Source organism: Procambarus clarkii, chromosome 10, assembly GCF_040958095.1.
Source record: "Procambarus clarkii isolate CNS0578487 chromosome 10, FALCON_Pclarkii_2.0, whole genome shotgun sequence".
Classification (NCBI taxonomy): domain Eukaryota; kingdom Metazoa; phylum Arthropoda; class Malacostraca; order Decapoda; family Cambaridae; genus Procambarus; species Procambarus clarkii.
The window spans coordinates 36,884,943-36,899,393 of NC_091159.1; the positions used below are offsets into that span (position 1 = coordinate 36,884,943).

At 45.9% G+C, this 14,451-nt stretch overlaps 1 protein-coding gene across 4 annotated transcripts in view; it reads right to left on the reverse strand.

Moving 5' to 3' along the window:
• The window catches only part of LOC123745278 (RND transporter family member dispatched), a 225,995-nt gene that overhangs the window by 39,748 nt on the left and 171,796 nt on the right, over positions 1-14,451 (reverse strand). For 3 of the 4 annotated variants that reach the window (XM_069321864.1, XM_045725660.2, XM_069321866.1), the window contains exon 11: positions 4,156-4,179. The exons of the other annotated variant lie outside the window; for it this stretch is intronic. In XM_069321864.1, coding sequence (XP_069177965.1) covers positions 4,156-4,179 — 24 coding nt within the window. The remainder of the gene's footprint in view (positions 1-4,155; positions 4,180-14,451) is intronic. 4 annotated transcript variants of the gene reach the window in all.

The window sequence follows — 14,451 nt, forward strand, 5'->3', positions numbered from 1 at the left end:
TACAACTAGGTGAGTACATACAGTGTACACATGTACATGCACAGGTGTACATACACAAATACACGTGAAAAAAAAATTACAAGCTGCCGACCTGTGGGCAGAGAGCACCACGCCAGCCAGGCGAAGAAGGCACAAAACTGCATCAAAAAGCCCACCTTGACAACAAAACCCCAAAGTCCCAGCACGGCCACAACACGTGCCAAGACCCAAAAAGATCAGTCATTGCAAGCCAGGAAGATCCCAGAAGGCAGAACCGGGTCTCACACGAGGAAACAAAGCAAGAGGGTGGGGAAAGGGGGGGAAGGGGGAGAGGGGGGGAATGCAGTCCGAGAATCCCACACGAGGCCCAGCCAAGTCCAAACCTGGGACGAAACCATCTGGGACTTGTGCCAGTTCACCAGGAACCCAAACCCAACAAGCTGGGAAAGAATCAAATCCCTGGCTAACAGACAAACAGACTGGCTGGGAGCCCACACCAACCAGTCTTCGAGGTAGGCCCAAACCCGAAAACCTAGCAGACGCAGATGGGTCACCACAACCCGAGTCAAACATGTGAAAACGTGAGGTGCCAGATTTAAGCTGAACGGAAAACAACGAAAGTGGTATGCCTGGTGCCCCACCACAAAACCCAACCAATTCCTGAACCCCAGATGGATAGGGATGTGCCAATACGTGTCCTTGAGGCCCATAAATGTGAGGTCTAAAACACCATAAATGTGTTTTGTTTAATATTTTACATAAAACAAGAGTAAAGTCATACAGGATATTGGAGTCCCCAGTTTGTCAGCCCTTAGCAATTATAAAGTCACACCTTTAGAGATTTAATGTTCTCACGGTGAGTAGAGGTCAGATCGCATCAGGTGACTTCGCTTCTGCTAAATTGAAAATTGCAGATGGGTGTCTTGTGTTGTTTCCATCAGATAAGCCGCTGTCTAGGTGGCAGGTAGATACCCAGAGGCTATCTGCTGGTAGGTGGAGCTTGGCTCCCGGGTTCCCCCATATATACCCGTGGAACTGTACATTTGTGACACTGAGCAGGATTGCGATAGATAGATCACTTGTCGAGAGGGGTTCCCACAGCCAGAATAGGCCTGCCCCAGGTTGGGTTGGGACTCTCTCTGTCAGCCATAGTTCCCTCCCCCCCTCCTTTCAATCAAACTTAGTCTCAGAGACTTTGGTGAATGAGCTTGTAAGGTGATATATATTGTGATTTCAACTTAGTAGTTGTGTGATTCTCAGGAACAGTCAGCCATAGGTGCTTTCAAATTCTTGTGTGGTGACTCAAATTGTGTATTAATGTTGACATTTAACATCAAATGATATGGTTGAATTATGATATCGATACGAGTGAAAATCTAATAGGAAATATATAATTGATTAACTTACTTTCTAAATTGCCTTTATGTATGATCCTTAGATCTTGGTTTTCTATGATATATTATATAGGGAAAGTTAGAGTGGAGAGCACTCTGAAGTTTTCTGGCTTAAGATTATGACTTAAAAATTCTTGGTTATACTGTATGAGTTATATTCGTACAGTGGGTATATGATTCATACCAGATAATATTGTTGTGCAGACAAGTTCCATTCTTTCTCAGATAAGTAACAGCTTGAATGTATGGTGGTAGCAACTTTCTACTCTTCTACTTCTATCTTTCTACTACTCTAGCACTCTTACTTACTACTCTTCTACTTACCTTGATCTAATTTTCTCCCTCTCATTCTATATTTTCCCTTTCTCCTGACCACTCTTCTTCACACCTCCTTTTTACTTCTCTACCTCCAACACCTTTCTTCTTTTCTTCCATTTTTATTTTCCGATACGTAACAGATGAACCTGGGACAACGTGGTCCTCCAAAAGGAGGGGCAAGAATCAACCGATTCAGACGAGACAAGTCTAGAATGTACCGAAGATCCGCACAGTACCGTTTTGGAATTGGAAACAAGCTGTAAACCCACTTGCAAGAATGTCGTTTTGACGACGCTCAAACGCACCCACTTTGTGATGACTCGATGGATGGACGAGGAAGAGACCTGCCCCTCACAGGTCTTGTTTTTCAGTTTCGGAAGTCATTTAGTTTGATGTCTTTGCACCTTTTCTAGTTTAATGACATGCTTCTTGAAATATGGGCACCATGCAGCTGCTGCATATTCCAACTTTGGTCTCACAAGGGTTGTGAATAATTCCTTTAATGTTTTGCAATCCATGAATTTAAAAGTAAATCTAAAGTTGGAAAGGGTAGCATACATTCCTCGCACAATGTTCTTTATGGGATCCTCAGGTGACAATTTTTTTTTTATACAGAAGTCCTCTGGATCTCTTTTTTTTTTAATCAGCATGTATTGTTGACATTAGGCAAATTATCCTATCCTTTGTTTCCATCTTTTCTCTCTTTAATCAAGACAGCATAGTCTTGCTTCCCCTATATTTTCTTGGTGATTTTCTGCAGTTTTGGTTCAATATCAGATCCTAATATTGCCCTCAACTATATGAATACACCAGATTATGGTCCTAGTGTTGAGATACTCTGTGCAAGTTTAGAGGCCAGGTAGTTTTAAGGAAGGGCAGGCAAAATGTGACCATGATGATAACCATACACACTGGTGAGATGTGATCATGACAACCATACACACTGGTGAGATGTGATCATGACAACCATACACACTGGTGAGATGTGATCATGGCAACAACCACACACACTGATGAGATGTGATCATGAAAACAACCACACACTGGTGAGATGTGATCATGACAAGAAAACCTTAGGTCCAAGGAAAAATGATTATAAACCGCACACCATTCAAGACTAGAACAGACAAGTATTTGGTGGACGAGTGTCACATGATAACAGGGTTTAAGCAGTTTATGAAATATGTTTTAATCTGACTGATTTATCAATGCTAACTACATACAACATGTATATGATGAAAGCTTTTGACAGCTTGCATATGAACTCTGGAAACAATTACACTAGAAATGTGAAGCGAGGAAATTGGCCCTAGATACCTGGTTTTGAATCAAGTTAACTTCTTCAAATCCAACAGATAATATACTGTATTAAGAGCATGCAATATGCAGCAAAACTTGACAAATGATGAAATTTCCCAAAACAAACACATATAAAACTGCACAAAGACCTCAATGAGTCAAGCAATAAGATATTATGGAAGTAAAAAAAGTGCAGTTACCATACACAGTTGCACAAGAAATGTATTGCTATTCATGCATACTGAAAAAAGTATTTAATGGAGGGATCAAATAGAGCACAGTGTGATGAAACATCCCTTTCTGGACATCACCTCAGTAGCTTCCCTCAACATGTCAACTGGCATTGGGCAGACTAGCCATGCCAGGTCCCTGTAATGCGCTCTATCCTCCAGAGACAAAGGAGACAAAGGCCCTTGCTAATATCCTTGCGCTATCTCTTATCCTTGCTCTATCTCTCTGGGACTGGAAGCACATGGAGAACAGAGATCTATCTAGTACTGAGACAAACTACAGTACTACCCTCCCACTCAGCAGGTCTCCAAGTTCAAAGTTCCAAACACTACCTAGGATATGGTTGACATGAGAAGAATCTTTGCAGAGGAGTCAATAACCTCAGAAAAGACAACTCTGGTGATGAAAGATCTTGGCTAGTGGCATCATGTAAGAGGTGCCACTAGCTAAACACTTATCCAAGATAATCAAAGTGATTTCCACATAATAGCAAGTTATGTGTCCCTTCTGGCACCAGGCGGGTGAGGTAGTTCTCATGCGCCCAATGAGTGGTTACGGAGGTGATGGTTAATGGGCTGGTTGGATAGTTGTCAGTTTTCTTTAAGCAGTTCAGTAATTGGTAAACATTTTTTGGGTGGAGGTTGTGTGTTTTGTGACCTCCTTTCAATATGTTTGAACAGTTTACCTTGTTACAAGCTTGATTTCCAGTTCCCATATACTCTGCCCCATAAAGGGGAAAAGAGGAGTTTGCAAATGCCCTTATCTCTAATGGGTCTAGACTGTCACAGGTGTCTGGTGAGTCTAAAATTTGCCTTTATGCGAGTTAAGGGAAATTACCGAGTGAGTCTGCCCAGAAAAAATAGTTTGGTAAGAGTTCCTCACAAAAGACTAATTTGGAAATTGAAAAAAGTAGGAATTAAAATGGGCATATTACCAAAATGGATGGGCGACTTCTTGTCTGAAAGAAAAATGAGAACAGTGATATGAGGAAGTCTGAGCATAGAGTAAGCCATTAGTGAGCTCCCATAAGGATTAATACTGGCCCCAAATATGGTCCTGATTTATATAAATCATTTGCCAGAGGTAGTGAGTAATTGAATGAATATATTCACAGACAATACAAACATTTTGTGCATGACATGAAATCAGAATTAGATTTGGACAAACTTGAATAAAACAAAACAAAAACAGCGATGAATGTAATGAAATGCCATTTTCTGGGTGAGTCCCGGAGGCTCCCTGGAGCTATCGGGCTAATGTGTGATATATTAGACCGGGGCATTAGTTTAAGGAGTTCGACCTACCGGGGACCACGAGCTAGAATCTGGCCCCCCTCAGAGAGGTTGCAGGGAGCAATGGCACTGGAAAACACCCCCTGTGGTTGGGGGTTTTCCTCATCTGCCACTGACCGGGGTTAAGCACCCAGAAAGGTAGGCATAACAAAACAAACTCCACATGATAAGAAAATTACAAATAAAGACCAAAAAGAGAGTGGTAAAACTCCCTCCAAGGAAACAAGCAAACATCACTCTCCACTGCTGCACCACTCGTCATTGCAGCCCTCCCCTTCCCACGCCAGCTACCCAGCACTCCAGTTCGGAAGCTAAGCATCAAACAAAGAAAAAACAGCAGACCGGAGGAAGGGTGGCCAGGAAACCTCCGGAGCTCACCCAGAAAATGGCGTTTTATTACATTCAACGATGGCTTTCTGTGGGGAGCCCCTTCAGGTCCCTAGAACCAAAGATAAGGAAAAGAGGGACTTACTTGGGAGGTGGCCACCACAAATTCTTCAATGCAAAGTTGAGACAACTGGCTGCAACCTGTAACCCAAAGCAACACATGAACACCCAGGAGCAGGAATGTTAACCAAATATCGGGCGGCTAGGACTCTGTTCGATCTCCAAAATCCCTGCACCCGAATATCAGACCAGGACATGTTGCCAAATACTGCAGCAAAAGCAGCAAACTTCCCAATGTCATGGGCACAAGGACAGACCACAGGCTAGCTAGATTTAATAGCCCTGCGGACAACCTGGGAGAAACGAGCCCGGGTACAGAGAACGTGGGAAACTGAATCAACCTAAAATGCATCCCTGGCCACAGAAGCCGAGGCACACAAGTAACGGCAAACAGCCGGAACCAGACACAACACACAATGCACCCCCCGGCCTGACCAATCAAGCATCAATGACCCAAGGACTTGTCTGGAAAGCAACCAGATTCTCTGCATTCCAAAGCATTCTCCGCCAGAAAAGAAGGAGAAGGCTGCAACCGCACAAACCGATTACCAGGACCAAAAGTGCAGAAACCCCTGCGTTCCCGAAGGAAACTCCCGTGTTCCCGAAGGAACTAGAACAGACGCCGAAGAAGATCCCGACCCAGCGGGTTGACCATCACTGCGAAGTTCAGACCCCCCACACAACTGACCCAGGACCCCCCATAAATAGCTGAAGGCAGGACCGCAGCTGCAGCAACGCCTCCAGAGGGGGAGACATGGAAGTGGTCAGAGTCTCAAACACGACCCAACCAGGGCCAAACTTGGGACAGAACCAGATGGGACTTCCTCCAGTTCACCAGGAACCTGAACCCGGCAAGCTGGGAAAGAACCACACCCCTGGCGAGCAGACAAGCAGACTGACTGGGAGCCCATACCAGCCAGTCATCAAGGTAGGCCAGGACCCAAACCCGTAGCAAACACAGCAGCAGACACAGACGGGTCAAAACACCAAAACAATCCTGATAAGATGCGTGCCAGATTCAAGCCAAAAGGAAGGCAACGAAAGTGGTAAGCCTAACGCCCCACCACGAAACCTAACTAGTCTCTGAACCCCGTACGAATATGAACGTGCCAATACGCTTCCTTGAGATCCAGGGACACCATCCAGGCACCCGGCTCGAAAAGAAACAGGACCCGAGACAGAGTGGTCCTTCGAAAGAAGGGGCAAGGAATCCAGGGGTTCAGAGGGGACAAGTCCAGAATGAACCTCAGATCCGCACAGTCTCGTTTCGGCACTGGAAACAGGCGGGAACCCACCTGAAGGACAGGGCCGTTTCGACCACACCCAAGCGCACCCATTCTGAGATAACCTGATGAAGCGCAGGAAGCAGCAGCCTGCCCCGCCAGTCCAGAACCCTCCCGAAGGAGGAGAAGCCATCCAACGCCACCATAGGCCAGACGACACAACCCAAAAAAACCACGAATCATAGGACCAAGGGTGAGCAAACAGCGCGAGCTTCCCCCTCCCCCACCCACCATCGCCTTGTCAATGGGGTGAACCGCAAAAGGACCAGCTCCCCTTACAAGAAGCCGGCCGACAAACAGAGCGATCACCGTGCCACACAGATGACACCAGCTCCGAAGGTACCACTGTACATTAAGAGGTACCATTTTATGTATAAAATAAATAAATAAATATTATATATATACACACACACACACACACACACAAATTCTGATAAAGAAAGAGATCTAGGGGTGGTTCTAGATAGAAAACTGTCACCTGAGGACCACATAAACAATATTGTGCGAGGAGCCTATGCAATGTTTTCTAACTTCAGAATTGCTTTTAAATACTTGGATGGTGAAATACTAAAGAAATTGTTCACGACTTTTGTTAGGCCAAAGCTAGAATATGCAGCGGTTGTGTGGTGCCCATATTTTAAAAAGCACATCAACAAACTGGAAAAGGTGCAGAGACATGCTACTAAGTGGCTACCAGAACTGAAGGGCAAGAGCTACAAGGAGAGGTTAGAGGCATTAAATATGCCAACACTAGATGACAGAAGAAAAAGAGTTGACATGATCACTACATACAAAATAGTAACAGGAATTGATAAAATCGATAGGGAAGATTTCCTGAGACCTGGAACTTTAAGAACAAGAGGTCATAGATTTAAACTAGCTAAACACAGATGCCGAAGAAATATAAGAAAATTCACTTTCACAAACAGAGTGGTAGACGGTTGGAACAAGTTAGGGGAGAAGGTGGTGGAGGCCAAGACCGTCAGTAGTTTCAAAGCGTTATATGACAAGAGTGCTGGGAAGATGGGACACCACGAGCATAGCTCTCATCCTGTAACTACATTTAGGTAATTACACACACACAGTACTTACTCTATTCATATATACTCTATTCACTCTACCCACCCTGAGAGTAAGAACAAGACCAGAAGGCAAAGATGCCAACATAGAAGACATTGTTGAACATGCCACGCTCAATACACATTATTAATCTTTGTATGTGCTTCGTACTCTTTTTTCGCCTTATTCTTCACAGTTTTATGCCTTACTCTTCACCTATTTGTATTTGTCTGCACCTAACCTCCCTAATGGTATAAATCCAATATGCCCTGTACTGTCCCATCACTTGAGAATGTACCATGTAGGTTCAAAACGTTGTGTAAATATATAATATGTGTAATACATTCTACAGTTATTTATTACTTTTTCTTCACCTTGAATGAAGATGACTTTTGGAGAAATCCTCTTCCAATTAAATCAAGATGCAAGAGCACTAGTCAGAGGGATAGAAGCCCTAAACAAGAAAATTATCAATACAGAATATGCAGTCATATTCAATGAAACACACAATTGGAACCTCGGTTCTCGTATGCCCCAGTTCTCGTATTCTTCGGTTCTCTTACTCAATTTGTTTGAAAAATTTGATTTGGTACCCATTGTTTACCTCTGTTCTCGGAATTTGTTTAAACACGTACAGGTCCATTGAGCGCATGGCTCTGTTCTGATGGGTGAGGGGTGGAACGAGGCACACAGAGTTTACCAGTGTCTCCCACCTAGTGACGATTGCACTTGAATATTGTATTTGGGAGGACAACAGGATGGATGTTGAAATGACTGGGTGAATGGATAGTGAGGGGACTGGATGATGAGGGGGACTGGATGGTGAGGGGGACTGGATGGTGAGGGGGACTGGATGATGAGGGGGACTGGATGATGAGGGGGGACTGGATGGTGAGGGGGGACTGGATGGTGAGGGGACTGGATGATGAGGGGGACTGGATGATGAGGGGGACTGGATGATGAGGGGGACTGGATGATGAGGGGAACTGGATGATGAGGGGGACTGGATGATGAGGGGGGACTGGATGGTGAGGGGGGACTGGATGGTGAGGGGGGACTGGATGGTGAGGGGACTGGATGGATGGATGGTGGGGGGAACTGGATGGATGGATGGAGGGAACTGGATGGATGGATGGATGGAAGGAACTGGATGGATGGATGGAAGGAACTGGATGGATGGATGGATGGAACTGGATGGATGGATGGATGGATGGAACTGGATGGATGGTGGAAGGAACTGGATGGATGGTGGAGGGAACTGGATGGATGGATGGTGGAGGGAACTGGATGGATGGATGGTGGAGGGAACTGGATGTATGGATAGATGGTGAGGGGGAACTGGATGGATGGATGGTGGGGAGAACTGGATGGATGGTGGGGGGGGACTGGATAAATGGTGAGGGGAACTGGATGGATGGATGGATGGTGAGGAGAACTGGATGGATGGTGAGGAGAACTGGATCGATGGTGATGGGGACTAGATGGATGGATGGATGGTGAGGGAGACTGGATGGATGGTTAGGGGAAATGGATGGATGGATGGTGGAGGGATCTGGATGGATGGATGGATTGATGGTGGAGGGATGTGGATGGATGGATGGTGAGGGGAACTGAATGGATGGATGATGAGGGGACTGGATGGATAGATGGTGAGGAGACTGGATGAATGGATGAATGGTGGGGTGGGGACTGGATGGATGGATAGTGGGGGGGGGACTGGATAAATAGATAGTGGAGAAGGACTGGATAGATGGATAGTGGAGGGGGACTGGATGCATGGATGGTGGAGAGGGACTGAATGGATGGATGGCAGCGGGGCACTGGATGGATGGATGGTGGAGGGGCACTGGATTGATGGATGGTGGAGGGGCAGGTGGCAAAGTAGGTGGATTGGCAGGCAGCAGTGGTCAGGCAGGTGTCAGTGTGCAGGCAGGCAGTAGTGAGATGGTTGGCAGAGCTGGTCACACTTCCCACTACCTCCATCCCCCACACATCCCCCCACCCCTCCCCACTACCATTATCCCCCACCCACCTCCTGCACCCTCCCCGCTACCTCCATCCCCCCCCCCATCCTGCACCCTCCCCGCTACCTCCATCCCCACCATCCTGCACCCTCCCCGCTACCTCCATCCCCTCATCCCCCACCCCGGGGCCCCCCAGCTGTACCCCTCCCAGCCATATGGACAGTATTAAAACGGTGTTTTTTTTTTTTTTTTTGCTACCAGCTGATGGATCAGGAGACAGACTTCCTCAGTGCTTGTCATTAAACTCTTATTTTTTACTAACTGACTGGTTGTGACTGTGAAAGACTGATTGACTGTGAAAGGCTGATTGTGAAAGCCTGATTGACTGTGAAAGCCTGATTGACTGTGAATGCCTGATTGACTGTGAATGGTTAATTGATTGTAAATGCGAGACTGACCATAAATGCCTAACCTGTCGCTAATCAACCCGTCCTCTTAAAAATAACGTCACTTTTCGCTGGTATGCGCGCTATGGCCAAATTTGGACGTAATTTGAAATGAAATCGACTCACAAAAGTGACGTACTGTTCCGTTTTCTGTTTGAGTCGTCTGGCTTATTCGGCAAGCTTAGAAAAGGATTCTTTCCATTAACGTTTTTCATACCGTTTTCAAACTCTATGAGAATTTCCTGCCCACCTAACCTATCAGATGTCCCTTAACTTACTATTGTTGAAAAAAAAATCCCAAATTTATATTAATTTTATTTTTCATTTTTAAATTACGTCCATATTCGGCCATACAGGCAAACGGCCAAAAGTGACATTCTTTTTAAGAGGACAGGTTGTGCTAATACAACTGTGAATGCTTGTCTGCCTTTGGTTATGACTGTCTGTGATTGGTCTTGACTGAATGCATGACTGACATGTTGTGACTGTAACTGAATGGTTCTGACTGGCTGCCACATAACAGAGGCAGTGAAATGTGTGAAAGGAAAATCTGGAACCAGTGATGCAGATTCGAAAGCATTTAAGGTGAGCAGGGGACGGTCTCGCTGCCTCCCAATACCTCTCTTCCAAAAACACCAACGCCGCTCCTCTTCCTCCCCTCCCCCTCCTCCTCCTCACTGTCTTCCATAGGCCAACAAGAGTATATCGATAAAGGTATGCTATAACTTGTACATACTATAGTACAAAATATGTGTGTTTATTATGTACGAAATGTATTTTGAAGTTAATATTTTTGGGAGTGTGGAACAGATTAATTCTATTTGCATTATTTCTTATAGAATAAATTTGTTTCTGGTTACGAATTTTAGGGTTACAAGCCATCTCTAGTAATGTATCAAATTTGTAAATGAAGGTACCACTGTATATTTTATATATTTACATATATATGTTGTACCTAGTAGCTAGAACGTTGTACTCGACCTATTATGCAAGGCCCGATTTGCCTAATAAGCTAAGTTTTCGTGTGTGTGTGTGTGTGTGTGTAATTACCTAAGTGTAGTTACAGGATGAGAGCTACGCTCGTGGTGTCCCGTCTTCCCAGCACTCTTTGTCATATAACGTGTGTGTGTGTGTGTGTGTGTGTGTGTGTGTGTGTGTGTGTGTGTGTGTGTGTGTGTGTGTGTTTTATATATATATATATATATATATATATATATATATATATATATATATATATATATATATATATATATGTCGTACCTAGTAGCCAGAACTCACTTATCAGCCTACTATGCAAGGCCCAATTTGCCTAATAAGCCAAGTTTTTATGAATTAATTGTTTTTCGACTACCTAACCTACCTAACCTAACCTAACCTAACTTTTTCGGCTACCTAACCTAACCTAACCTATAAAGATAGGATAGGTTAGGTTAGGTAGGGTTGGTTAGGTTCGGTCATATATCTACGTTAATTTTAACTCCAATAAAAAAAAATTGACCTCATACATAATGAAATGGGTAGCTTTATCATTTCATAAGAAAAGAATTTGAGAAAATATATTAATTCAGGAAAACTTGGCTTATTAGGCAAATCGGGCCTTGCATAGTAGGCTGAGAAATGCGTTCTGGCTACTAGGTACGACATATATATATATATATATATATATATATATATATATATATATATGAATGAAAACTCACACCCCAGAAGTGACTCGAACCCATACTCCCAGAAGCAACGCAACTGGTAACTACAGGGCGCCTTAATCCGCTTGACCATCACGGCCGTCAAAAGGAAGTGATAGCCGAGGCTATTTGAGCCACTTCCCCGACGGCAACTCGGATGGTAATCTTGGGCATAGCATTTCACCAAATCACCTCATTCTTTGGGGCACACGTGAGGAACACAAATGCGAACAAGCCTGAATGGTCCCCAGGACTATATGCGAATGAAAACTCACACCCCAGAAGTGACTCGAACCCATACTCCCAGAAGCAACGCAACTGGTAACTACAGGGCGCCTTAATCCGCTTGACCATCACGGCCGTCAAAAGGAAGTGATAGCCGAGGCTATTTGAGCCACTTCCCCGACGGCAACTCGGATGGTAATCTTGGGCATAGCATTTCACCAAATCACCTCATTCTTTGGGGCACACGTGAGGAACACAAATGCGAACAAGCCTGAATGGTCCCCAGGACTATATGCGAATGAAAACTCACACCCCAGAAGTGACTCGAACCCATACTCCCAGAAGCAACGCAACTGGTAACTACAGGGCGCCTTAATCCGCTTGACCATCACGGCCGTCAAAAGGAAGTGATAGCCGAGGCTATTTGAGCCACTTCCCCGACGGCAACTCGGATGGTAATCTTGGGCATAGCATTTCACCAAATCACCTCATTCTTTGGGGCACACGTGAGGAACACAAATGCGAACAAGCCTGAATGGTCCCCAGGACTATATGCGAATGAAAACTCACACCCCAGAAGTGACTCGAACCCATACTCCCAGAAGCAACGCAACTGGTAACTACAGGGCGCCTTAATCCGCTTGACCATCACGGCCGTCAAAAGGAAGTGATAGCCGAGGCTATTTGAGCCACTTCCCCGACGGCAACTCGGATGGTAATCTTGGGCATAGCATTTCACCAAATCACCTCATTCTTTGGGGCACACGTGAGGAACACAAATGCGAACAAGCCTGAATGGTCCCCAGGACTATATGCGAATGAAAACTCACACCCCAGAAGTGACTCGAACCCATACTCCCAGAAGCAACGCAACTGGTAACTACAGGGCGCCTTAATCCGCTTGACCATCACGGCCGTCAAAAGGAAGTGATAGCCGAGGCTATTTGAGCCACTTCCCCGACGGCAACTCGGATGGTAATCTTGGGCATAGCATTTCACCAAATCACCTCATTCTTTGGGGCACACGTGAGGAACACAAATGCGAACAAGCCTGAATGGTCCCCAGGACTATATGCGAATGAAAACTCACACCCCAGAAGTGACTCGAACCCATACTCCCAGAAGCAACGCAACTGGTAACTACAGGGCGCCTTAATCCGCTTGACCATCACGGCCGTCAAAAGGAAGTGATAGCCGAGGCTATTTGAGCCACTTCCCCGACGGCAACTCGGATGGTAATCTTGGGCATAGCATTTCACCAAATCACCTCATTCTTTGGGGCACACGTGAGGAACACAAATGCGAACAAGCCTGAATGGTCCCCAGGACTATATGCGAATGAAAACTCACACCCCAGAAGTGACTCGAACCCATACTCCCAGAAGCAACGCAACTGGTAACTACAGGGCGCCTTAATCCGCTTGACCATCACGGCCTTCAAAAGGAAGTGATAGCCGAGGCTATTTGAGCCACTTCCCCGACGGCAACTCGGATGGTAATCTTGGGCATAGCATTTCACCAAATCACCTCATTCTTTGGGGCACACGTGAGGAACACAAATGCGAACAAGCCTGAATGGTCCCCAGGACTATATGCGAATGAAAACTCACACCCCAGAAGTGACTCGAACCCATACTCCCAGAAGCAACGCAACTGGTAACTACAGGGCGCCTTAATCCGCTTGACCATCACGGCCGTCAAAAGGAAGTGATAGCCGAAGTTGCCGTCGGGGAAGTGGCTCAAATAGCCTCGGCTATCACTTCCTTTTGACGGCCGTGATGGTCAAGCGGATTAAGGCGCCCTGTAGTTACCAGTTGCGTTGCTTCTGGGAGTATGGGTTCGAGTCACTTCTGGGGTGTGAGTTTTCATTCGCATATAGTCCTGGGGACCATTCAGGCTTGTTCGCATTTGTGTTCCTCACGTGTGCCCCAAAGAATGAGGTGATTTGGTGAAATGCTATGCCCAAGATTACCATCCGAGTTGCCGTCGGGGAAGTGGCTCAAATAGCCTCGGCTATCACTTCCTTTTGACGGCCGTGATGGTCAAGCGGATTAAGGCGCCCTGTAGTTACCAGTTGCGTTGCTTCTGGGAGTATGGGTTCGAGTCACTTCTGGGGTGTGAGTTTTCATTCGCATATAGTCCTGGGGACCATTCAGGCTTGTTCGCATTTGTGTTCCTCACGTGTGCCCCAAAGAATGAGGTGATTTGGTGAAATGCTATGCCCAAGATTACCATCCGAGTTGCCGTCGGGGAAGTGGCTCAAATAGCCTCGGCTATCACTTCCTTTTGACGGCCGTGATGGTCAAGCGGATTAAGGCGCCCTGTAGTTACCAGTTGCGTTGCTTCTGGGAGTATGGGTTCGAGTCACTTCTGGGGTGTGAGTTTTCATTCGCATATAGTCCTGGGGACCATTCAGGCTTGTTCGCATTTGTGTTCCTCACGTGTGCCCCAAAGAATGAGGTGATTTGGTGAAATGCTATGCCCAAGATTACCATCCGAGTTGCCGTCGGGGAAGTGGCTCAAATAGCCTCGGCTATCACTTCCTTTTGACGGCCGTGATGGTCAAGCGGATTAAGGCGCCCTGTAGTTACCAGTTGCGTTGCTTCTGGGAGTATGGGTTCGAGTCACTTCTGGGGTGTGAGTTTTCATTCGCATATAGTCCTGGGGACCATTCAGGCTTGTTCGCATTTGTGTTCCTCACGTGTGCCCCAAAGAATGAGGTGATTTGGTGAAATGCTATGCCCAAGATTACCATCCGAGTTGCCGTCGGGGAAGTGGCTCAAATAGCCTCGGCTATCACTTCCTTTTGACGGCCGTGATGGTCAAGCG